Source organism: Vulpes lagopus, chromosome 8, assembly GCF_018345385.1.
Source record: "Vulpes lagopus strain Blue_001 chromosome 8, ASM1834538v1, whole genome shotgun sequence".
Taxonomy (NCBI): domain Eukaryota; kingdom Metazoa; phylum Chordata; class Mammalia; order Carnivora; family Canidae; genus Vulpes; species Vulpes lagopus.
The window spans coordinates 17,234,095-17,259,429 of NC_054831.1; the positions used below are offsets into that span (position 1 = coordinate 17,234,095).

The window sequence follows — 25,335 nt, forward strand, 5'->3', positions numbered from 1 at the left end:
GAGCTAGGCTCGGAATGATGGTGGGATTTACAAAGGACGAGGGCAGGGAGGACACCCTGTCCTCTCAGGCTGTCCCAGCTCTGTAAGGTCTGTGTGCTTGTCCCTACTTGGCAGGACCAGTGAGATGCCACAGAGAGCCAGACAGCCAGACAGCACCGCTGCCAGCTGCCCAGTGGAGGGGCCTCCTGGGGCAGGCTGGCCCAGGATGGGGCAGCAGCAGGGTCCTGTTTCTGCTGGTAGGGCGGGCCTGGAAGTTTCTGTTTTGTCTCGGGGTGAACAGGATGTGAACACAGAGGAAGGTAAAACCCTACAGACACCGCCTGTATCTTTCCTCAACCAAAATTTTCTACTGGTAAGAATTCTACTGTACCTGTGCACACAATACACAGAATCTTCAGCAAAAGGACTATCCTGGGAAATTCAGGATGTGTGCTCAACATCCCTGTAGCCTACAGTGAAGAACTCTACAGGAGGGCTGTTAATAACTCCAAGAACCACTGCTCCTCCCCACTTCCTGGATACAAGGCCCCTGTACTTGGAAACACAACCTCCGCTTGTTCCCCAGGACTCCCCCACCTCAGACTGGAGAACACATTGGCGGGGGGTAGGGTGGGGGGGTGCTTATAGCTTGTTCCTCATGACTCCTCCATGTTAGGCGAGAGAACACACTCGAAGGCTATCAGCTACATGAGGATTGGCCAGGCCTCGCTGGCTTGAAACATCCTCTTGCTTCCAGCATTCACTGAACACCACTCTCGCTCAGCAACAGATGTCCTGAGCTCTTAATATAGACTGATGCAGCCACAGCAAACACAGAACTGCTCCCGCCTTTCCCAGAACAGCCCTGCTTGCCTCTTACATCAGCTCACAGGAATGCACCGTGGCCCTCCACAGGCCTCCTTCGGCCTGCCCTGCCCCCCACCCAGTGACTCACTAGGGCCAGGCTGGGGGTGCAGATACCAGGCCAGGCTCTGGGGAGGATGCATGGACAGCCCGAGTGAGGCCTGGTGTTTGGAGAGCAATGGGAAGGAGAAGCAGCTTTGGGCCAAGGGGGAAGCCTGCTTGATAAAGAGGTGCCTGGGCATAGCTGCGGCAGGGTAACAGGAAGAAGGTTCGGCGGGGCTGATGCATCTGAAAATGGAAAGGCCTCCTGGTTCTTCCCCAGCCAGGGCAAAAGCCAGACTTCGCTAGGGGTTCTGCTAGCTACTGTGTACGTCTACTCCAATTATGAATTCCAGCATCAAGGAAAGATCCACAAGATTGGCTCAGGGACCCACTGGGCCTACTGTGAGATGGACCCACACTCAAACTCCATCAATCACCTGGCCTCTGTGCACCCCAACTCTGACTGGAGAACCGTAGTGACCCTTGAAGTCTCCTGGAATCAGGGTCGCTCAGAGCCTGTGTCCAGTCGTGCATGCACGAAAGTTCTCATTATTTCCTCTTCCCCGATGGACAACTTTTGTAAAAGGTCTTCCTTTGGGGAAGGCTGGGAAACTGATTAACGGTTTAAATTTTTGGCGGTGTGTTGGGGTCTTTCCTCAAGGGGACCCAGTCTCCCTTTCATTCAAAGGGTCCTGGGTCTGTAAGCTGGCTCAGGTCCAGGAACTGGTGGAAGGGTGTCACTCTCTGTATTGGTGATTTTGGTTAGATGTTTGTTCTCTCCACCTAGACTTTCTGTTCACCTAGAAGGAGTAGGAATTCAGTAGGCTTCCAGTTCACTTCTAGGATGATCAAGCAGCCCACGTCATGGGTCTGCAGGAGTCAAGCTGTTCTGATCACTGCTCTGACTCTGCTGTCATCTGGGAACCATGCCCGCCTGGCCTTGGGAGGCTGAGTGCTATCACCTGGGGCCCCCTCACCAGGGTCCAGTCACCCACACTGCAGTTAGGGTGACATATGGCCTGCAGAGAAGAGCTACTAGGGAGCTCTTAAGAATGCCCCAGTTCCCCTTACAAATGTATTCTTCAGTCACAAGGGAAGTGGACCCTCTCAGGGTGGGTGAGGTCTCAGATGACAAATCCACTCCAACATTCCAGTCTCCTCAAGCCTTTGAATTGCTTCCTCTACATGAAACCAAGGAGATCAGACAATTCCATTGCACTCACGGTGGGCCACATTCTGGTCCATGTTTCAACCAACCCACCAACTCTTGGTAACTCTTCCTAACTCCAACATTCGATGCAGAATCTCAGCTTAGTGAGCTCAAATCAATTAATCAGTGTCAACACTGGGGTCCTGATTTAAGGTAAAAATGGCCACAAAATGCTCCTGACCCCAAGAATGGGGCCCTGAAACTTGGGCTTCATTAGCTCCAAGGGGCATTTAGGGTTCCCTGGGCCAGAGTAGAAGTCAGCTCATGGCAAAGCAGCCCTTGGTGGGGAAAATGACTCCACTCTCGGCGACCCTGTTGGTGTGTGGAGTCCAAGGGACATGCAGGAACCACCTGGCGCGGGGAGGGTGGTGAGCAGAGAGGCTCTGATGAAGAGCTGTGGTCAAGGCCCCCCTGAGATAACCAAAGCCCCTGAGCGTGCCAGTTAGCAGACAGAGCAAGAGGGGAGAGGCCTCAGGTGCTGCCCAGGTGAACATCTAAGGTTGCGAAGCTCCTTTGGACCTGGTAGCTACTTGGAGATGGCTAACCCTGCCAGAGAGAGAATCACTTTGAAAACAATCTCCTTCCTAGGGTGAAGGGTCTCCCTGGGAGTGAGGGTTGTCAGCAACAGCAGGATCAGGCTGCAGGAAGGGTCGAAGGGAGCAAGGGAAAGATGCCACTAGAAGGTGCAGATTCAGGAACCATGCAGGGTGGCCCACACCTCTGCTGTCCGGTGCCACTAAGCATGGCTGTCTGACCCCCGGTTCCCAGCCCAGCCCTTCCCCAGCTCCCAGACTTAACAGCCAGCCTGTGGTGGGGGCCACCCCATGCAGCCAGGCCCTGCCTCTGGGGCAGAGCAGAGCAGGAGCTAGGGCTGAACATGGCAGCAGCAGAGAGGAGAACACACCTGGGCTCCCCTGCGGGCCCCAGTAGGTGGGCCCTGCGACCCCCGAGCCCCCTGCCCTGCAGGCCTGCATCTCCTTCTATGCAGACCAAGGGCTTGGACCAGGTGATGTCTGAGGCCACCACGTGCCCTGGAAGTCCCAGCTCATCACTAACGGCTTCGTCCAGCCGGCTGCCATCACAGCCCCCAACAGCACCATGGAGGCGGAAACGTACCCCAGCATGCCTTTCTCTTTTGGGACCTAATTGTCAGCTGAGTCTCAGTGGCTAAGATAAAACCAGCCTACAAGGTTTGCCGCCCGCCTTCCTGCCCCTCCATACCCTCTCCAGCTAGAGGTCAGGCCTCAGAGCTGGTTTGCAGCAGCAGCAGTTAATCATCTCCCAACTTGGCTGAGAACACCATCCACCGCCGCAGCCTTGGATGCCTCCCAGCCCTTGGGGCCCTTTCCTGTCCCAGTTTGAAAAGGGAAGCCAGACACAGGGGCAGGGATGGAAGGAGCTTAGAGAGGATTGCCCGGGGAACAGCTGCCAAAACAGAGCTGAGACCCCTCCTTGAAAGCAGGATGAGGACTCAGGGCTGTCCTCAGTTGGGGAGATAGTTTTCAAATGCCATCTGAACAAGCCACGCGCTGCCTGGCCTTGGTCCGATGGCAGCCTTCCCACCTCTAGGACTCGGCTCAGATCTGTCACCAGGCTGGGGGCTGTGGTAGGGCCAGCCAGGGGTGGGGTTTGCTTTTCTTGGCTCCAATGGGTCTGAAAAGCTGAGAAGGTGTCCCCAGGGATGGAGCTGACCAGCTGGCGGGAGTTGTCCAAAGACTCAGAGGCCTGAGACCACTCCACCTCCCAGCTGCCCTGTGTAACCAGGAAGGTTTGGGCTGTGTCTGGGGCGGCGGAGGATGGGGGTGGGAATCGACACTGTGATTACCCTTAGGGGTGTTGTGAGCCTGCCCTGCTGCCAGTGCTCACCCCTGCAGTGGATTGGGAGCTCTAACCAAAAGTGGCCAGGACAAGCCCATGGAGGATCTGGAAGGAGAACTAGGCTTGGTCCCCACTCCTCTCAAAGCTAGAGACCTGCGTTTGGATTCTAGTTCTAGCATGGCTCTCTGACTTTCTTTCTTTGACTCTGAAGCAGATCCCCTAGTTCTGGTGCCATGAGGGTTCAATGACTAGGAGCAGAGCCTTCCACACAGTGAGCACTCAGAAACAGACGTCACTGCCATGAATAGGAGGAGAGAAGAAGAGGGGCCCCTGGGTGGCTCAGTGATTGAGCATCTACCTTTCGCTCAGGTCATGATCCCGGAGTCCTGGGATTGAGTCCTGCATCAGGTTCCCTGCAGGGAGCCTGCTTCTCCCTCTGCCTATGTCTCTGCCTCTCTCACTGTGTCTCTCGTGAATAAATAAAATCTTTTTAAATTTTTTTTTAAACATTAAAAAGAAGAGAGAAGAAGACCCCGGACATACAGGCACACGGACCAACCAGAGTACACCAGCAGCCAGCCTGGCACAGGCCCGAATCCCTTCACTGGACACCCCTTGGGGCAGGTCACTCCAAGTCCCATTAGTATCTCCCTCCTTCCCCCCTGGGAGACACTAACTTTGGAAACCATAACGGGAACTGTAAGGTTTAACTGGGACGGGTGTGAGTCAAATCGAACCATTTTTCAATTTCCTGACAGTTGCTGAAAGGTTTCTCCGAATAATCATTTAGTGAGGAAAAGCAGACACGTCTTCTTAAATCGGGCCTGCCCTTGCCCTGCCTGGCCCGGCTATTACTATCCTTGTCCAGCCCCCGTGGTCATGAGCCTCTGCACTGGGACGGTGGGATTTTTCCAGGCTGGAGCACCTTGCACTTCATCTCTGCCCTAATAGTTCCCTCACCCTCCCTTTGTCATGCTCTTGGTGTCTGTCTCCCACAGGAGCAGGAGTTTCTCAAGGGCAGGCTTGCTGGAGGGGGACACTGGTGGGCCTGCCACGACGTGGGACAGGAAGGACTCTGCTTTGCATGGGGCAGAGGCACTCCAGGAGGTGACGCTTAGCAAGGCAGGGCAAGAGCCCAGGAAGCCGGGGCTTGAGCAGTCCCCTTACTTGTACACTTTGGTGTTGTACGTCTTCTCCCCAGGGAAGCCAAACATGCCACAGACCACGCGGGAATTCTTGGCTGTCCAATGCTTGTCACAGATCTGCTTCCAGGTCTTGCCATCCTTCACCTCTACATAGCCCTCTGTCACAGGAGTGCGCTTGCGGTAGGCGGACAGGATGGCTCGGATCCGGATGTCCTCCACCTGGATGTTCAAGTTCTGGGAAGCAGGAGGCACAGAAGGAGAGGGGTTACTTGCCTGGTCTGGCCATGGAAGGACACCCCACAGGCCAGGCACTCTGCCCTCAGAGCCCGCAGAGCAGGGGTGCAGGGGGAGCAGGAGAGGCCAGGAGCCATCCGAGAGGAGCCCGAGGACCTCAGCAGCTTCACCGACATCCTACAAAGAGCCCGGAGAGCACAGTGCAGCAGCCTCCTTCTGTGGGTTTTCAAAATAAGTGCAGAAGAGAGAACATGTTCTTTAAATTTTCAAGTTCTATCTTAAAAATAATTTGGATTTTGAATTTTAATCCAAAGCATGTCTATGTGCACACGTGTGCCTGTATGTGCGTGTCTCCCCCCGAAGCTTTCAGGAAAATTGAAGTGTCAGGCGGATGAGCCTTGGCCATCCTAAGGCTGGTGGTGCCATCTTGGATGCTGCTTCATCCCCTGGCATTGGTGTTGGTGCTCGGCAGTGAGAAAATCCCAGGAGAGAAGAGGTAGGGCTTGGAGAGGGTTTGTGTAGGGACTCAGGGGGTAGGGATGGCCATGGTCACTGGGCTGTAGCAAGGAAAGGAAAGATTCCAAATGACTTGAGGCACTTGGAAAGCCCTCTCCTCACCCCCACTCCCACCTCCACCCCTATCCATCCTTCCAAGGCAGTGATGAAAGAGTTAGGACCCCGACAGGTGGAAGTGGCTGGGCATGGGGGGGCTCTTGCCGCAATGCATCATGGGCTCTCCTCCCCATACCTCTGACACTGAGTGGCAATGTCCTTGCCCCAGAGGCCCAGGGATTTGGCAGGAAGACAAGGGGCCTTGAGAGGCCAAGCTGGATGGGAGGAATGGGGGGGGCCACCTGGCATTAGTCATATCTGTGCCCCCAGACACTATGGAAGCTCCCTCTGGAATCTCTCCTCCTCTTTCTGCACCTGCCCTATGGGACCACCACGGGCTCTTGCAAGGCTCCCTGGGTCCCTGTCTCCATCCCCTCTTCATCTATGAGCTACAGGGCCAGCCACTAGAGCTCTTCCTAAAACAGAGTGATCTTATCCCTTGACCATAAAATAATGCCCAAATTACTTAGTAAGGTGCCCATAGCCAGTCATAACTCATCATCCACAGCCCAAAATCTACACTCAGATATGGTTAACTGCAATATAACAGTAACAGCCTCCATATGTGAGCCCCACAGGAGTGTTTTATGTGGATTCTCTTACTTAATCTTCAAATAACAGAGTGAGGTGGTTCAGAGCTATTGTCCTCCCATTTTTCCAGATAAGAAAACTGGCTATTGACTCTGTTATAATCTCCCACGAACCACCTAGAAGCAGGGAGTGCAGTGTGAGCTCTCTGAGCCGGGCCAAGGGGGAGGAGGGTGGGGCCGGGCAGGGGTGCCTGCAGAGAGGATCCTGGCAATCGAATGCCTAAGCCCCTGTCCAGCCAGGATGCAAATGAACCACGAGGTTGAACAGAACCATTATTTGGGTGCCCGGGGATTCATGCCTCCTTATCCTGGCTTTAGGGTGCAAAGGCAGGCCCTGTTTCAGCAGCCTGGCAAGGCAGTGGAAAGTATGTGGGCCGGAGTGATGGCATTTGGCCCTGGTTCCTTTCCACGCAGAGAGGAATGAAAGCGCCAGGGGCAAGACTGCGTTTGCCAGCAATCCGGGATTGCTTGACAGCCTCCATTCAGGCCACAGGACCTGTGCCATCAAGACATGTGGACAGGGGCAAGCCAAGAGAGGGCCTGAGCTCTGGACCAGCCTGTGGACCAGCCCCCTCCTGCCTCTTCCCACCTCGGGAGGCGGGGCTGGAATTCCAGCATGCAATGCACGAAGCCCAGAAGGAAAGTTACCCCAGAGGCACCAGCCCTGTGACTCCACAGGGCAGGCAGCCCAGGTGGACTTTGTTAAATTCACAGATCCTTCCCTACCCCACTCCCCTGGCCCCCGATCCCCCACCCCGGGTCAGCAGCACAGGCTCACTATGTGGAGATGTAAAATGTGACCCTCAGCACCCCAGCTACCACAGTGGGAGAGGGGACACAGTGGACTCCTATACCCTTATCTTGATGCAAGGTGGCATCTCTTCTGCAGAAGTATGACAGTGAGGGGGAGCCAGGTGGGCTCAAGGATGTGGGAAATGAGGCTTGGAGAAGAGAAAGTGCTGGAGTGAGGCGTCCTTGTCCTTATTCTCCCACCAAATCACTGTGTGTGTGTGTGTGTGTGTGTGTGTGTGTGTGTGTGGTGTATCTCTGTGTGTGTGTGTGTGTGTGTCCAGAGCGTGAGTCTATTGGTGCACCTATGTGGTGCAGGAGAAGTCCAGAGGGCCTTGTTCTCTCCAAAGCCTTAGAAAAGTGGTCAGGGTTGTTCCCTCAAAATGGAATGTCTTCTTTTCTCCCTTCATGCAACCAACCCTTTCTCATTCCATCAGGCTCAAATTCACTTCATTCGTTCACTCAACAAAATACAGTCTCTGTCCTCGATGGACCAGGCTTCCTCTCTATGCCCCAACCACAGGACCCTGTCTCTTCTCTGAATAACAAAAACTTCAAGGGCTCTCACTTACCAAACACCAACCAACTCATGACCACGTCAGGCTCTGTGGTCCCTCAATTCCCATGACAATCTAGGAGCAGGGCAATGGTACATTCATGTTCCAGGTGAAAAATGAGAGAACTTGGCAAGACTTCACAATTCTCCAAGTTCATACAGCCAATAAGTAGGCAAACAAGGGTGAAGACCGAGTTTGGACTCTGGACTGGTGACCACTGGTCTCTGCCCTCCTACCCATGCCCTGTCCAGCACAAGGTACAGAGTAGACCCACACGAGGCAGAGCCAGGAGCTCAGCTTTCTGGGTGGTCCCTTTGGGGCCTACACGTCTAAAGTCCATCCTGTGCTCCAGTGGGGAGGAGCCATGAGTCAGACCCGAGCCTACGTGAGAGAGGGGCTGCCTCCCAGCTGCGCCTGGACTCCAGCCAGAGGGCAGCAGGGAAACCCTTCGTGGCGCACATTCAAGGCTCACTGCTAGCTAACTAGCTCACATAGGCCACTCAGAGACTTCTGTGCAGGAAAACACACACATACACACAGAACTTCCCTCCTTACTTCACCACTGTGGAATCTCTTCCATCACCACAAGAGTTAGATTTTTTTTTCCTCAGAAGTTCAACTCCAAAAGAGAAGAGAAGATGTGAACCACTAAAACATAGACATGTTTTTCTTTCCTAACAAAGGGCTCTCTTGACTTACTGGTTATATATTAAACCCTTTTGGGCCAGAAGCTTGTAATGCATCTGGCACATTTTCAAATTAAAATGAAAGTCTGAATGCTGTCTCTTGCCAGAGCTAAGAGTTTACCCAGGTCTCCGAAAAGGCCTCCCTCCAAGGAATTCAGAGAACCTTCTAAACTTGTGCTACTGAGAACTCATCTCATACCCAGCAGGGCCCGAGCCCTGGGAGTGATGATCACCCACGTCCAAAAGGGAAAGTCAAGGTGCAGGGAGGTCAGGAGCTGCCTTGCTTCAGCCAGTGAGCTGGTGGAAAGAAAGGCTGGTCAAGGAGCACCAGGGCAGGATTCCCAGTCTTGTGCCTGCAGGACATTTCACTTTTGCAGCATCTGTGAATGACTTGCAAAAATTCCACAATGTGACCATCTGGGGCTGTCGCCAAGGAGGAAAAATCACCGATTTTGAAAGTCGGGTTGAAGATTGCATCAGGTAAAGCTACAGTAGGGGGAGGCAAGGCAAGCCAGCCGACAAGGATGTCCCTTCACAAGTTGAAAGCTCGGTACTAGGTGCAAAGTCTGTCAGCTGGGAGGTGTGTTTGTAAGGGCCCCATCTTAGCCCAATTATCCTCCTTCCCTCTGCTCTAGAAGCTGTTGTTGAATATCAGCCCAGGGCTCCCCACCTGAGAAGGCATCCCAGGAGAGGCGTCGAGGAGGAAGGACCGTGGTGGCGGGATACGCGAGTACGCAGTCCTCCCAACCAGAGTGCATGGCTGGTCAGTTCCACACAATTTCTGCTTGCTAAGCAAGCCTCATCCCTCTACTGTGAACACTTCCTGCATCTTGCTTTCCAGCTCTGAGCTGTCTTTATTCAGCTATTTCAAAAACTGGTCCTCCAGAACAGAGATCCATTTTCCCAACTACTAGCTTGGCACCTTCCTTAGCACCTCAAACCAAATACATCCAAGATACCCTCAACCTTTCCTCCGCTCACCAAGTCAGGCTTCCGCCATTCCAGCTTGCAGACCACAAGCCTCACCTGCCTTCTGCACCTGCCCCTCCTCACACCTACCGTCCAGCCACTCAGCAACACCTCGTCTAGCCTTCCACCACTGTCTCCTTCCCACCTCCATTTGCCAGTCAGATGGCAATGAGAACCGTGGACGTGAAATGACTAGCTGGCATCTCACACGGGCTGAGTGTCTCCCCACTGTGGAGGAATTGCTGACCCGGTCCACCTCACACATCAGCGGCACAGTCATCCACCTTGCCCACTGAGTAGTCATGTCTTGCACCAAGCTTTCCCATGGATCCCAGGCCATAGGCATCCTGCTCTAATCCATAACACCCCTTCCCTTCCCTTTTTCCAGTCAGCGACCTTCTCTCACTGCCATGGATATCACTCTTGAAAGCCCAGCATTGAACCTCCCAGCAATTCTCTCTTCCTTCTCTCTGAGTCCCATTGACCTCAGGGACAATATCTCATTCATACATTTGAAAAATGTTTGTTGAGTGGTACTACAACCCAGGCACCGTATGAGGCCCTGGGACACATGGGCCAACCAGACAGGCAAGTCTCTCTGTCACTCATGACAGAGGAGGAAAGACCCAATACCATCTCTTTCACAAAGTCCCCTTCCCCAAATATCCGGTCCCCAGAGATCTGATCTCTTTATTCCCCTCGCATTTGCTTTCTGAGTCACTCGGTTAGTTAGTCCTTGACTTATCCTGACTATCTTGTATTATTATTATTTTTCTTTCCCTGCGTTTTTGCCACCTCATTGATTCGTGAGTTCCTAAAGGCAGGATTGGGCCTTATTCATTTCTGTATTGCCCATGGCTCCCAGTGCCAGACATGACACATAGTGGGTCCTCAAATATTTTTGGAGTGAACCAATAGTAATTTTTAAAAATCCAATTACAGGAATTCATCTTAGCTGAACATCGAGCTCCCAAGCCAAAAATGTAATAAAGACTCCCTTTATTCTTTGTTTAATGCAAAATAAACGAGGCAGCACTTGCCTCTCTCTTCATAGCATAAGCACTACTTGTGTGACTTATGGATGGACGAGCAGAAGTCTACACTTTCTCCATGCACTCCCTTGTCATCTAGGCTATTAACACCCTACCTTTCCTCTCAAAATCTGATGCTAAGGAAGTTATTGAGCTGAACCAAAAGCTGATCTGACCCTCAGCACACATCTAGATGGTTGAGTTAAGTGGGTATCATCTGTCAACAGCATGAAGCGAATGGTAGTAGAAGAATCTGGCCACACTGTAATTATCTCCTTTTGATGATCAAATCAGGAATTCACAGAGTAAAGAGCTAAGTCAGAAGTAACATTCTCTATCCAGTGACTTCTACTGGGTCAGATGGATGAAGTAGAAGAGAAAAGGCATTGCAGTGATTTCTGCTCCTCAGCTCCATGTGATGGACACCACTCGGGTGGGGGTAGTGTGGGGAGCTGAGATCATTCTGAGCCACCAGAGGAAAAAAACAGCAGTCTGTCTGGGCCCTCCTCCTATAAATCAAGAGCCTTACAAGGCTGCTGGAAAATCGAACGCTCTGTGTTTCATTTTCCAACCAGAAAGCACTGGGGTCGGTAACAGAGACTGCTTCTTTGGAGAACAAGCAAGCTCTGCCGTCTGCAGGAAGCTGGCAGGACACCTGTTCCAGCAGGGGGGCTGAGGCCACAGACCAGCCAAGTCCTGGGCCAGCCTCCCAGCTGGGGTCCCTACTGCTTCTCAGGGTAAATTGTCACCATGGTAACAAAGTAACAATTTGTGGAACTGTCCTTTACTACTAGACTGGAATCTCCAGGAAGGCAAGGCTGTCCACCCCATCAATCTCTTTATTCCCACTGCCTGGCAGTGTCTGGTGCTCTATTAAAATGTATCAAATGAACACATGGCCAGATACAGTCCAGCTACCTTAGCAACAGACTCCTGGGGATCTAGTGGGAGGGAGTCCTTGGCACTGACCCCTCCCGCAGGGTTGAAGTGACTCATTTGAACTCCTCCGGTGCACTGCAGCCCCACCCTACTCACACCACTGGGCCACTCTACAGAATGGATCCCCCAACCAGGGCAATGAGTCTTTCTCCTGCCCGCTTCTCCCATCTTGCATCCTTTCCATATAGAATTTCCCATATTCTCTGTTCTCTCTCTCTCCAAACTGCCACAAATGTCCCATCCGATTCATATGTTCGAACTCTGAGTACATGCTGTTCATCCATTTATTTCATCCAAGATAAATTATAATGCTACTTATTTATTTCTTCTAACAGGTAAGTATGATGTTGTTTTCTTACTTATTTCACCTCTCACACAATTATAATAATATTGATGCTTTTCAAAAAGTTGTGTGATTCCCAGCCAGGAATCAGGTCCCCAGATTTGTCAGGATTCACACAATTTCAAATATTTTGTTCTGTTACCCGCATAAATGCCCTTTTGCTTTTCAGATGCTCTGACCTATTTTTAGTCAGGAAAATAGGTCACCCTAGAACTACATTTATTTTTAATCTTCTTTTATTTTTTTTTTTAAAAAGATCTTATTTATTTGACAGAGAGAGAGTGAGCGCTCACCAGAGAGCACGGGGTAGGGGAGCGGGGGGCAGGAGAAGCAGGCTCCCTGTGGAGCCTGATGAGGAGCCCAATGTGGGGCTCGATGTGGGAGTCGATCCCAGGACCCTGAGACTATGACCTGAGCCAAAGACAGATGCTCAGTCGACTGAGCCACCCAGGTGCCCCCTTAGAACTTTTGTGTCCTTGTGGTGGCTGGCAAGCCCTGACCACATAGAGATTCAATAAATAGAATCATGGAATGTTAACACCAGACAGGACCTTATACATACATCCTTTTGCCCAAACTCCCTGTGAGCTACAAGACAAACCCAGGACAGCTACATGTGATGGCCCAGCTCAACAGGTCAGCAAGACGGGGGATTCAGAGGCTCTGGGCTTCCACCACAGCTCCTTACTCCCTGTGGGAGAGTCTGGCACAAACTGCCTACTTGCTACCATTTCTCCTCCTACCACAGAGGGAGCCCGTCTAGGCATCCTGCAGCCATCAGGGAAGAAGCAGGACTACATTTAGGTTTAGAGGGACTCCCACCTTCAAAATTGCACCAAGATGAGAACAGACCCCTTTTCTTTCTGAAACTACCCAGTACAACCTGTTGCACCCGCTCTCTGGTGGCCGGGGCGGTGTGGAATGGGCAAGGGGTCAGACTTTTGGCTGGAAAGCTCTCAGACCTTCCTAGAGGCCCCAGATGCTGGCGAGATAAGACTGCTGCCGAGAGGGAAACCTTGAAGCATTCTGGCAGCTGACAAACCAGGACTCCTGGAATTTTAAGAATTCCCACCAGCCTCAGTTCCTGCGGTTAAGAGAAGAAAGAGCTTTCTTCAGGTCTCAGGGTCCTTCCAGAAGGATGTGAAAGTGTGGAGGGGAGGGGTACCAGATTCTCCCAGCAATGTCCTCTATGGCCCTCTGTTGGCCTCTGCAGATCTCGGGGCTGCCTGCTGTCACAAAGAGGAACTGAGGCTTGGAGGTCACTTAAGGGATGGGCCACACCTAAATCTCATGGCCTGGGGGTTTCCAATCAGTTCTGGTAACCTAACCACCTCTGCAAAAGAGCCTTTTAAAAATGGGTACGTAAGAAGGTGGTGTGGGAAGGTGAAGAAAAGGAAAAGATCTGTATGTTCCCTGATCTCACAGCACACGGCTCCAGCCTTGAGCCCTTCTATGAGCACATGACTTAGCAATGTGCAAAACAGCCTGAGTAGAGAAGTTGACTCAGGAGGGCATCTGGATTTGTAATCTCTTCTTATCTAATGCTTTTTCCAACTTGTCCAGTGCCACAGACAGGAAACAAAGCCTCTCAAGTTAAGAGCCTCTGAAATCCTGGGAGGTTTAGTTGGGGCTCTGTTTCCTAGGTTTAAAAAAAAGATCCATTTGCTTGGAAGCACGAGTATTTTGCATTTCAGAATTTGCTCCTGCTTGCCTCTTTTTGAGAAGGTTTTGAGGACTGGCCTCTGACTCATTGGCCTTATGAGAATGCTGTTTGACGGTGAGGTGTCCAGAGACCCAGGAAGGGTCAGGCACCCCGGACACCCAGCTGCAAGTCTCAGACTCCACCAGACTGGAACTCAGGGGTCCTGCCTTCAACTCTGGGGGTCTGAAACGGGCTACACAGCTAGATGGGACAGTACAGTCTGTGTCACAGAGACTGGATCTGTGAGAGAGTTCTGGAGAACTGAGACTGCCTGAATTTTCTGGATGCCATGAACCAAGGCTGGTGAATCTGCAGGGCTAACCTACTGTAGCACTTTATAGTCTGCTAAGCACTTTGACAGAAATCATCTGAATTCTTTCCTCTGCAGAATATTTAAAACTACCTAGTAAATGATGAGCACATGCTGTGTCATTTTGATGGAGAAAACCACTGCCACTCTGGTTTACAGACTACCATAGTTGGAAGGGAGAGAAATCAACCAGCTTATCTTAATAAAGAAAATGGACTTGGGCAGCCCGGGGGGGCTCAGTGGTTTAGCGCCGCCTTCGGCCCAGGGTGTGATCCTAGAGACCCGGGATCTAGCCCCACGTCGGGCTCCCTGCATGGAGCCTCCTTCTCCCTCTGCCTGCATCTCTGCCTCCTTCTCTCTCTGTGTCTCTCATGAATAAATAAAAGTTAAATCTTAAAAAAAAGAAAAGAAAAGAAAATGGACTTGCCCCGTGTTTTGGCTGCTTGCCAACAGGTAGCCCAGGACCTAAACCTATGAACTTTCCCTTGGTGGGGTGGGTCATTCATATGCAGGATGTGCTTCCTCCCTTCTTTAGAAGGGAACTCATGAAGTGTCAAAGAGCCCCTGAGGATGCCCCAAGCAGATGCAGGAGTCCACTGGAAGCACAGTTAGCTCATTGAGTGAATTCATCAGCCAGTCTCCAGGGCTTAGTGATTCATGCCTCGGGCATTCCAAAGTGGGATGAACTTGGTCTAGACTGATGCTCAGTTTTCTTCCACTCTCTGCTTGGAGAATTCCAATGTACTGTGGAGAAGGCACAAGCCTGTGAGAGTCATCTCTAATAGTCTGTGATCTGCCCCCAGTCTCCAGGAGTCAATGAGGACGGATGTAAGAGATCCAGGCCATACCCTTCAGAGTAGGGGTGGGAGGAAATGGGACGGGGGTGTGTGGGGGAAATGTCCTCACCAAGTTCATTAGGTCAGTCATTTGCTCCTGGGATCATAAGACACAGAGAAAGCATTAGCTGGCATCTCCTTTTGACCAATACTCCACTCTTGGCCACTTTTGAATTTATGAACCCTGAACTGGGGAAGTCGAGGGAGGGCCTTAGTGCTCACACTTTGATGTGGAAGAGTGAGGGTAGAAAGTCTGCTACTGCTTTCAAGGCCAAGGTTGTGTTGGCCCAGAGAAGAGGCAGGGAGACAGCCAGAGCACACACACCAGCAGGCATCCCTTCCGTGCATGTGTGCGTGTGTGCGTGCATGTGAGAGAATGAGACAGAAAGAGAGAGACTCCAATTCACACAATGGTGTACACTGCCAAGAGCCAGCTATGGGCACCCCCCTATGTGGGCTGGGTGTGTTTTCATAAATGAAGAGTAACAAGGGATCTTAGAACTTGGCAATCACCTCATCCTGCTTCCTTCGCAGTGCAGGAATCTGGCTGCAACATTCCTGGCAGGAGGCCATCCCCTTCCTGCTTGAATTACTCTAGTGACAGGGAGCTTGCTACTTACTAACAGGCTAGCCCCATCCACCGTGGGGCAGCCCTAAGCGTTACAGAGTTTTCATGCCGAGCTGAAATCTATGTCCCTTTACCTTCTTACCCATCTTGGTTCTTGGTTAGAATAAATCACGGATCCTCTCCACGGTAACATTTCAGATATTTAAAGAGATGTCTCCTCTCCTCTCTATTTTGTCACCGTATCTTCATTTCCTTATACGATATGACTTCTAGATCTATCTCCACCTTGCTGGTCTGTCCTCTAGCTTAGAGATGGCCCCTGAACTGAACTCTGTACTCAGTTCTTGATCCAAAAAAACAGAGAGTTTAGAGGATGAATTCTTCCATTTGTGCACATTCACTTTTTTTTTTTTTTTTTTTTTTACCCACCATATCATAGCTTTGGCTCATACAGGGCTTTAGGTCAATCTCCTTCAGGGATTGATTGATTGATTGATTGATTATTTATTTATTTTTATTTATTTATTTATTTAATTTTATTCACTCATCCATGAGAGACATAGAGAGAGAGGCAGAGACACAGGCAGAGGGAGAAGCAGGCTCCACGCAGGGAGTCTGATGTGGGACTTGATTCCGGGACCGCGGGATCACACCCTGAGCCAAAGGCAGATGCTCAACCGCTGAGCCACATAGGCGTCCCCCCCTTCAGGGATTTTAAAGATATAATCAATGTTTTTCAGTCACTCTCCCTGGCTTTCATTCTGTAGCTGATTTTTTTTTTCCTGAACCTTTAATAGGACCTTCTATTCATCCCTAATATATTATAGTTTGGGCCTATTTATCTCAACTTACTGAGGTTTTTCTGAATCTCATTCAGTAATGTTATATCCCAACAATCCCTTCTAGTTTTGTGTCCTCTACAACTTTTATCAGTGCACATTTTCACCTCCATGTAAATGTCTGCTGTTAAAGAGGCATGAGCGGGACCCCAGGAGCTATTGTTAGAGACCATCCACTGTGCTCATATTGATTAACTTGCAGTTTTCCTAGGTACTATTAGTCACCGCACTGTGACCCCACCTAACTCCATGTCCACCAGCCTACATCTCTTCCTCTCATCCACAAACATTTAATAGGGGACATTTCTTTAGCCAAGAGGAATGATTCCATGATTTCAGCCACTGACACAGGCTATTACATGAGGTATTTTGGAGAAACTTCTCAACATCCCACAAATATCCCTTGTAGTTGGTCTGGGCAGCTCCCTATCCATCAGGCGAGCTCTGACAGTAAGCATGAGCTTTAGCCACAAAGTCCTAGATGGAGTGGCAATTCTCGAAGTTTCTCCTTAGACATCTTGAGATGTGGGCCCTTTCCCGACTTCCATTGAGCTGACACCAAAGGGAAGAGGTTACAGGGGATTACTGCTCATTAGTTCAAAGTTTCCACAGTGTCTGGAGTTCCTTTCCCAGTCGGATGAGAAAGCTCCCAGTGTGGCTCATGGTAACCAGCCTGACTGTACAATAGCAAGAGGGAAGCCTTCTAGGAAGATGCAAAGCGTGGAAGGCTGTGGGAGTCATCCCACTCTTCAAACCAGTTATCCTCACCATAGCCCTCTCTGGGTTACTGTAAATTCACTTAGAGTCTAGGCTCTTTGCCTTGGAATGATCCTCCAGCTTTGCCAAGGCAAGCATCTTGTCTTCTCAGGTTATAAGGGCCATGTTTTCTTTCCCTAATGGTATTCCAGACCACGCTGTGTGTACAGCAGGTACCCAACAAAGGTCCAGAATAAAGACAGGTACTAGGCTTTTGTGGGGGACTCTTAGAACTTCCAGAATACAAAAGTACTTCTTACTCTATTTTTGGGTGTTGTTTCTCCACCTAGTCTACCCAGTCAAGGTTCTGTTTTTTTCTAGGAGCCACATTCAATAAACACTTCCCTGTTGAAGTGCCATATCCAGAATCCTTTTTCCAGAAAATTTTTTTTTTCCTAATGGCAGATGAGTCTTTTCATTCTCCCACTGACATTTTGGCCCACCTTTTTATTCAAACTACTAGTTACTTTTTTATTATCGGAAGACTGGATCGTCACTCGATAATCCAACTGTATTATCCTGAGGTTCTAGGCTGAATAGAGGCCCATTGAAGATCTTACAAATAAGCTCATTTTTCTATTAAGCAGGGCAATGCAATGAAAGAATGATTTGCTTCTATGTGCTTCTTATCATTTTTTAATTTAATATTTGATCCTGGAAGGTTCTTCACCTATGGGGATAAGGATCTCTGGTATGTGTTTTTTTTTTTAAGATTGTATTTATTTATTCTTCACTCACACACACACACACACACACACACACAGAGAGAGGGAGAGAGAGAGAGAGAGAGGCAGAGGGAGAAGCAGGCTCCATGCAGGGAGCCCGATATGGGATTTGATCCTGGAACTCCAGGATCACACCCTGAGCTGAAGGCAGACACTCAACCGCTGAGCCACCCAGGCGTCCCTCTGGTATGTACTCTTAAGAAGAAAATTTAGGGGTCATCCATGGGTGCCTCTGCCTGTGTCCCTGCCTCTCTCTCTCTATATCTCTCTATCTCTCATGAATAAATGAATAAAATCTTTAAAAAAATAAATAAAAATAATCTTTTAAAAAAAGAAGAAAATTTACGGCTTGGAAACACCATTCTTATCAGGTACCTAATGCTATTTCTATTGGATCTAATGGTGAATTAGGTATACTCCTATCCCCCAGGAGCTTCCAATCTCATGGGTGCTAATTATCCCATGTGAAGTCATAAGCAGTAGAGATGGGAAGTGTGAAACTGGGCTGGACAAGCCCACCTTCCAAATCAGACTTTACAGTAAAGCAAACTTACTGTCGATAACTGGAACACTAAAGTATATTAGCTCTTTAACAATCTTGTCTACTTTTCCCAGCTAAAATAGCAGCATTTGAAGAGTGTCAGCTAGAAGTGGTCTGACCTTGCCATTTGAGAGAAAGGTGGAAATCCTTTTCCATGCTATAATGCAGGTTTACACAAGTTCCTGGGCGTATGCAGTGTGCTCTAGGAACATATGAAAAAAAGAGTGGGATGGCTGTGAGTCATGAAAAGAAAATGTAAAGACCACAGTCTGGGTAGAACTTCCTTTGGACCTCAAATAGGGCAATTTTAAGTTGCCTTTCTTCAGCTTTGGTTTTTAAATCACTCACTCTGGAGAAGGACAACTGTCATGTCTTAAGGACACTCAGGCAGCCTATAGAGAGGTCGCATGCAGAGGATCAGAGGGTTCCAGCTGACAGACAGGAACCAAACCTGGCCAACGGCCATGCGAGTCAGCTTGGGACAGGACCCTCAGCCCCAGGTGACCTCCTGAGAGAATTTGATCAGAGTCAGTCAGCTAAGCCACTCCTGGACTCCCGACCCTCAGAAACTAAGTGAGATAATAAAGTATATTGTTTGAAGCTGCAAACTTTGGGGGATAATTTGTTACACGGCAATTAATAACCAGTACAGGGCAGCCCAGGTGGCTCAGCAGTTTGGTGCCGCCTTCAGCCTAGGGCCTGATCCTGAAGACCAAGGATCGAGTCCTGCATCAGGCTCCATGCATGGAGCCTGCTTCTCCTTCTGCCTGTGTCTCTGCCTCTCTCTCTATCTCTGTGTCTCTCATCAATGAATAAATTTAAAAATCTTAAAAAAATAATAACCACTACATTTTCTCAACCGAAATGGCAAACTCCTAGGCAGAGCACAGAGGGGCTTTCATGTCTGTCTTTATAGCTTTATTTCATACTACTCCCACATTCACATTTTAGTCTTGGGCAGTACTGACCTACTTATCATCCCCCTTCATGCCTCAGGGCCTCGGGGCCTTCACCCAAGCCATTCTTTGTGTCTGGATGCCCTTTCCCCACTGGTGGTCTCCCTTTCTCCAGAAACCCTCCCCTCCGATACCCAGCATCAAGTCTGCCTTGGGTCCCTTCCTTAGCACTCACACGCTATTCTTGGAATGGGCAGGTGAGAAGTGAGTTACACTTAAGAAGGGAAATAGTCATGTGTGGGAATCATTAAGAACACAAGACTTGCCTCTATATGGTTGACCAATGAGTTGTCAAATTTGAAACCAGGAATCCTTTTGTCACTGCACACCACGCCCACGTCTTCTGTGTGCTTGCAGTCGGTGACACCCCAGCCATTGGAGGAGCAGGCAGCGAGGGTGGCCTCTCTGCCTGTGCAGTAGATATTGTCCAACCAGATGGGTCCTAAAGGAAGCAGAGAAGAGGGAGACCAAGAGCCGTTGAGTCTTGGAGGGCACCAATATCATAGAGGATTTTTCCCTAATTTTGATAATTACTGTGGTCATCAATTGATGTGTAGTATGTTTGAGATACCGGATATAGTTCTAGGGCATCTGGATTCCCTTTCCACAGTAGGCACGGACATGGTAGATTGAGTGTGATTTGGACAGAAACCAGATTTGAGCCCAGATGTCACATAATAGAGTAGGCAGAGCCGAGATTTTGGATACTAAGCTAGGTTTCATTCTGGCAGAGTCACTGAGCTATATGACCTTGGTCAAGTCAGATGCCTTGTCAGATGCCTCAACTGCAGGGCTGTGTATGGACCAGAGATAATACATGGCACATGCCTAGTTTGTTTTTGGCTCACAGTTACTCAAACAAGGCAACAAGGATGACGATGGCTACTGTAGTTAGACTGGTCGTGGCACCAGTCAGACTCACCTTCCATCTACAGCAGAGGCTGAACTCTGACCTCTCAGTAAAAAGGTAAGCTAACCTGCACCTGAGGGTTTAGAGTTTTTAAGGAATTTCCGTATGTATCACCTCCTCTGACTTCCCCATGCCTCAGGGATAGTCAAGCCCACCTGACACACAGAGCTCTGGCTCAGAGGGTGGCTCATCCTGCAGGGCCACCCCCTGAGCCCAGAGCCTGGTCCATTCAGTGCTCTTCTCTCTCCCTGACATTTCCCCTGCTACACTAAAGCCACAGAGCTGCCCCATCACCTTCCAGAAGTCAGGTGAAGGCAGGGCTGGGGGGCCCTGTGCAATTCTGCTCACCTCACATGTCTATACCTGATTTGCACCTGATTAGCACTTCAGCGGGCCAAGTGCTAGAGGGTTTGTCACAACGAGATGCCACCTCACACTCATTAGAATGGCTACTGTCAAAAGGAGACAAAATATCAAGGGTTGGCAAAGTTGTGGAGAAACTGGAACCCTTGTGCATGGGTGGTTGGCAGGAATACAAAATGGTGCAGCCACGCTGGAAAACAGTATGGCAGTTCCTCAAGAAATGAAAAATGGGAGATACAGGCTTCTAGTCATGGAGTGAGGAAATCACAGGGATGAAAGGCACAGCCCAGGGAATAGAGTCGATAGTACTACTGTCATAGCGTTGTGTGGTGGCAGACGGGAGCTATACTTGTGGGGAGCACGCACAGACTTTTCGAATCACTAGGTTGTGCGCCCGAAACTAATGTAATGCATGTTGACTATATTTCAATAAATAAATAAATACCTGAAAAATAAAAATGGGATTACCCTGAGCCCCAGCAATCCCCACTTCTGGGTCTATAGGCCAAAGAACTGAGAGCAGGGTGTCAAAGGGATATTTGCACACCCATGAGCATTACAGCATTATTCATAATAGCCAAAGGCTGGAAGCAACCCACGTGTCCACTGACAAACTGCAGTATACACACGCCCTGGACTTACTCAGCCTCAAAAAGGAAGAGAATTCTAACACAGTGTCCAACGCGGATGAACCCTCAGGGCCTTATACTCAGTGACATAACCGATCACAACATGACAAAAACTGTACGATTCCACCTAGATGAGGTACTTGGGGTAGTCTAGCTCCCAAAGACAAAGTAGAATGGATGCTGCCAGGGGCTGGGGGAGGGGAGCATGAGAAGTGTTTGTTTAATGGGGATTGAGCTTCAGGTCTGCAAGATAACATGTGTTCTACAGATCGGTTGTGCAACAATATGAAGGTCCTAACACTCCCTAGTTGCACATTGAAAAATGGTGAAGACAGCATATTTTATGTTACGTGTCTTTCACCCCAACTCAAAATAATTTTTTCTCAAAGTGCTAAAGGGTGATGTTTGTAAGTGCTGCTACAAATTGAAAGGAAACAAAATCAAATGTCTTTTTCTCAGGGCTCCAGGCAGGACTTGACAGGTTAATGGAGCTAGATAACCAGGGATCAGACTCTCTCTGCCTCGGGCCTGGGCACCACATAACTTGGCCAGCTGCTTGACCAAGCCTGTTTCCCATTTCTAAAGTGAAAACAAAGATCCCCAACAAGCAGGTCACCATGGAGATTTGGTGAGATAATGTATGTGCCTAGTACATGTTCAAGCCCCTTTCCCTTCCTCCTTCCAGTAAATCAGAAAAACAGGGAATCCCATTGTTTCCGTGATGCAGGGAAAATGCAGATACGAATACTCCCATTGTAGAGATGAGAAAACCAAGGAGATTCTGAGATTCTTCGAGGTCAGGGAGGACACAGGGCTAATCCCTGACTCCCTGGCCCTGCTGAGACGTGTGTGCTGTGACCGATGGTTGGTCAGGGCTCAAACCAGAGTGCCTCAGATGCATTGTGGGGAACAACAAGCTTATTGAAAACATCTGGGCTGAGGTTTTCCAACTGGTTTCTCAATTTGGCCTCGCTTCCCAGCTGTCAAGCTCCTTGGAAACATATGCTCCCTAATCAATTGCTGCTTGGACAACAAACCAATGTTTGTCTTGCTAAGTACTAGCAACGGAAAAGACCCTTTGCATTTGAAGGGGGGCCTCTTCTTTGGAACATTCTGTGGCAGAGCTGCTGAAGGAACAGAGATGATGAAAAGAATTAGGGCCCTTATTCCATCTGCAATGAGAAAAACCACCCTAGCTAAGGGGATGGGAAGCAGGGCAGCGTGCAGCTAATGGAACCATCAGGAGCTGCAAAACAGACATGCTATGGCCTGCTTCACACTTTGATAAGGAACATTTGATTTTTATTTCTTTAACAATTTTTACTTATTTATTTGAGAGAGAGAGAGAGAGCACATGAGTGAGAGAGAGGAGGAGCAAGGGTAGAGGGAGAGGCAGGGCTTGATGCCAGGACCCCGGGATCACAACCTGAGCCAAAGGCAAATGCTTAACCAACTGAGCCACCCAGGCACCCCCTCACCAGGTATTTTTCTGTAGACGGTGGAAGTGTACTTTTCTACATAGCCCAGGATAGCAGCACCAGGCACCATGTACTAATTTGACCTGATTCCATAACAATATTTTTCCCTGTATGCTTAATGCCTATCAGCTAGACTGTTCTGATTCCAAAGCAGCCAGCTCTGGTTCCACCTGCTGGGACGCAGGGTGGTCTGGGCACAGTTCGGTAGACACTATCTCAGAGCTGCTAGGAAAGTGGCACTTGGAGCGCAGATGGGGCTCTAACTTTGGACACAAAAAGCCCTTCAATTAGAAGCCAAACTTCATTCTACTCTCTGTCCATTCATTCACTCGAAGTTATACTTCTGGTGAAAGGAGAAGAGATATATAAACCAATCAACAAACCATTTGAAAGAGATCACAAATCAAACCGTTTGAATGCTAGAGTGTTCGCTGCCGTTGTCAGGACAAATGTTCAAGTTAGGACCTCTGGGGCCCCACTGTGGTCATCTGCTGGTTTTGTCACTCTGATCTGAACAATGGGGGGATGGGGTGGTGTGGGGGCTTGAGGAGGTATCAGATCTGAGCTCAGGAAAACCACCACCGGAGGCTGCTGTGAGACCCATCCAGAGGGTGAGAAATAGAACATCTGTCCCCCTTTAGAACCCTCTGAAAGGGTCCATGAATTCCTTGAGCTCAGATACACTTTAGGGGAAAAGACCTCTTGACAATCCAGGCTGGAAAACCTGGGAGTACCTGGGTGCTCTCCTGGGGCTTCATTCCTACTGCCTGAGGGGCAGAGGAGCAGGTGATAGTGAGCACTCCCAGAACACTGGTCTGGTTAAGTGCTCAGCTGTGGGGTTCCCAGTGTGCCCACAGAGCCCGATTGCAGGTTAAACTCTTCCCATGGAGCACACCCCTGGCCACTGGTCACATTCACTGGTCCCTATGTCAAGGACTGCTGGTCAACTGTTTTTAGTATTCTCCTAAATCAAAATGAATTAATAAGCTAATATGTATTGAGTGCCCAACTTGTACCCAGTTAAGGATCCTACCCTGATGCTGAAGAAATTCAGCATCATATAAATACTTTTATATCTAAAAGACCTCTCAAGATGCAAAAGCCAAGTACCACTTTTATATAGACAACATAATCCTCAAAGTCCATGACAGTTTACAATTTTTTTAGCATCTGTTTCTTTCCTTCCTCCTTGAGATTTCTCCTTTCCTAAGTCTTACTGGTTTCTTTCAATATCCACACAGATGACCCTTCCAGGATGCTTTGGCCTCTTGTTACTATAGCTTTTCTCTGCAGTGCCTTTCCCCAGCCCTCATCAGCCACTCTCCTGTGGTCATAGCTTAGACCTCAACATTACCAACAATGGCACCCCGCCCCAATGTCCATTTCAGCCCTTCTGCTGTGCATCTCCATCTACATCCATCCCAAAGATGTTTCTAGCTCACTCCTTCTTGTATTGCAATCTCCACCCTGAGCCATGACCCCAGCAGCCTTCCAAACAAGTCTGCTATGTAGTACAGTCCTACTTACCCAGCCTGGACTCTAGGGACCATGGTTTCTTTTAAAGATTGTTATTTGTTTATTTTAGAGAGAGAGAGAGAGAGAGAGAGAGAGAGAGAGAGAGAACAGGAGCAGGGGGTAGGAGCAGAGGGAAAGGAAGAAAAGCAGACTCCTCACTGAGCAGGGAGCCCAATGCAGGGCTCTATCCCAGGACCCTGGGATCATGACCTGAGCCAAAGGCAGATGCTTAACAAACTGGGCCACCCAGGCGCCCCAGGGACCATGGTTTCAATTGCTCCCTCACACCCCTCTCCCCTGCTCCCTTGAACCCTTCTCCCTTCATCTTCCTTGGGTGGCAAAGTCTGAGCCAGGTTAACCCACCTCCCCAGCCACCACATGCCCACACTTGGCCAGGTGAACCTGGATGGGGAAAACCACACCCATCTAACCTGATGACAGGTAAACTTTAAGTCTGAGTAGAAATAAAATAAAGTTGTCCCTGGAAAAACCCCACAGTCATTGGTAAGTATTTGTTACAAAATACCTAGGCTTTGAGAGCCTGGAATTAAAAACACAAACCTGATGTTACCCCTGGGTCACTCAGCCAGCAGAATATATGGAGACGTAGAAGTAAGGAGACATGTCTGGAGGTTTCTGTTTTTCATTTTTAAGTCGGCTCCCTGCTGGGCGTGGAGCTCAGTGCAGGGTTTGAACTCACAACCTGAGATCAAGACCTGAGCTGAGATCAAGAGTCAGATGCTTAACTGATTAAGCCACCCTGACATTCTGACATGGCCCAAGCTCTATAAAGAAGACAGGAAGTGGGCTTAAAAAGCCCAGCATTTGCAGGGCGCCTGGGTGGCTCAGTTGGTTGAGTATCTGACTCTTGATTTCAGCTCAGGTTGTGATCTCGGTGTTGTGGGACAGAGACCCACGTTGGGCACCACACAGGGCTAGAACCTGCTTGGGGTTCTCCCTCTTCTCCTTCTCTCTCTTAAAACAAACAAACCCCCCCAAACCCACCATTTGCTAACTCATCTTTGCTGCTTTCATCTCATCCCTGCTAGGGAATCCCAAGTCAGCTTCAGAGGACATTTTACTCTCAGTGTGGTCTCTTGGTCTGGTTATTCCAATAGAACATATTCAACTGCATAGAGGTAAGATACATATGAGGTGGGTACCCTTTTTCCTATAATTTCTAGAATAACAGAAAGCAAGGGTTGGAAGGGACCATAATAATGATCTATTTCAATGACCCCTAAACCTGGCTACATATATAATCACTAGAGAGGCTCCCAAACGTTAGTGTCCCAGACTCTAAGACCCTTAGCCCAGAATATCACAGGTTAGTACTGCGCCCCACCATCCCCCACAAGGACTGAGCTCGGGGTTCTCAGCTCCAACACCTGCCGTTCCC

The 25,335-nt window shown here is 49.5% G+C and overlaps 1 protein-coding gene across 2 annotated transcripts in view; it reads right to left on the reverse strand.

Annotated features, from left to right (window-relative positions):
* LOXL2 (lysyl oxidase like 2) overlaps positions 1-25,335 on the reverse strand; it is a 95,083-nt gene that overhangs the window by 34,021 nt on the left and 35,727 nt on the right. For both annotated transcript variants that reach the window (XM_041766633.1, XM_041766634.1), the window contains exons 3-4: positions 19,308-19,483; positions 5,081-5,292 (exon numbers count right to left, since the gene is read on the reverse strand). In XM_041766633.1, coding sequence (XP_041622567.1) covers positions 5,081-5,292; positions 19,308-19,483 — 388 coding nt within the window. The remainder of the gene's footprint in view (positions 1-5,080; positions 5,293-19,307; positions 19,484-25,335) is intronic.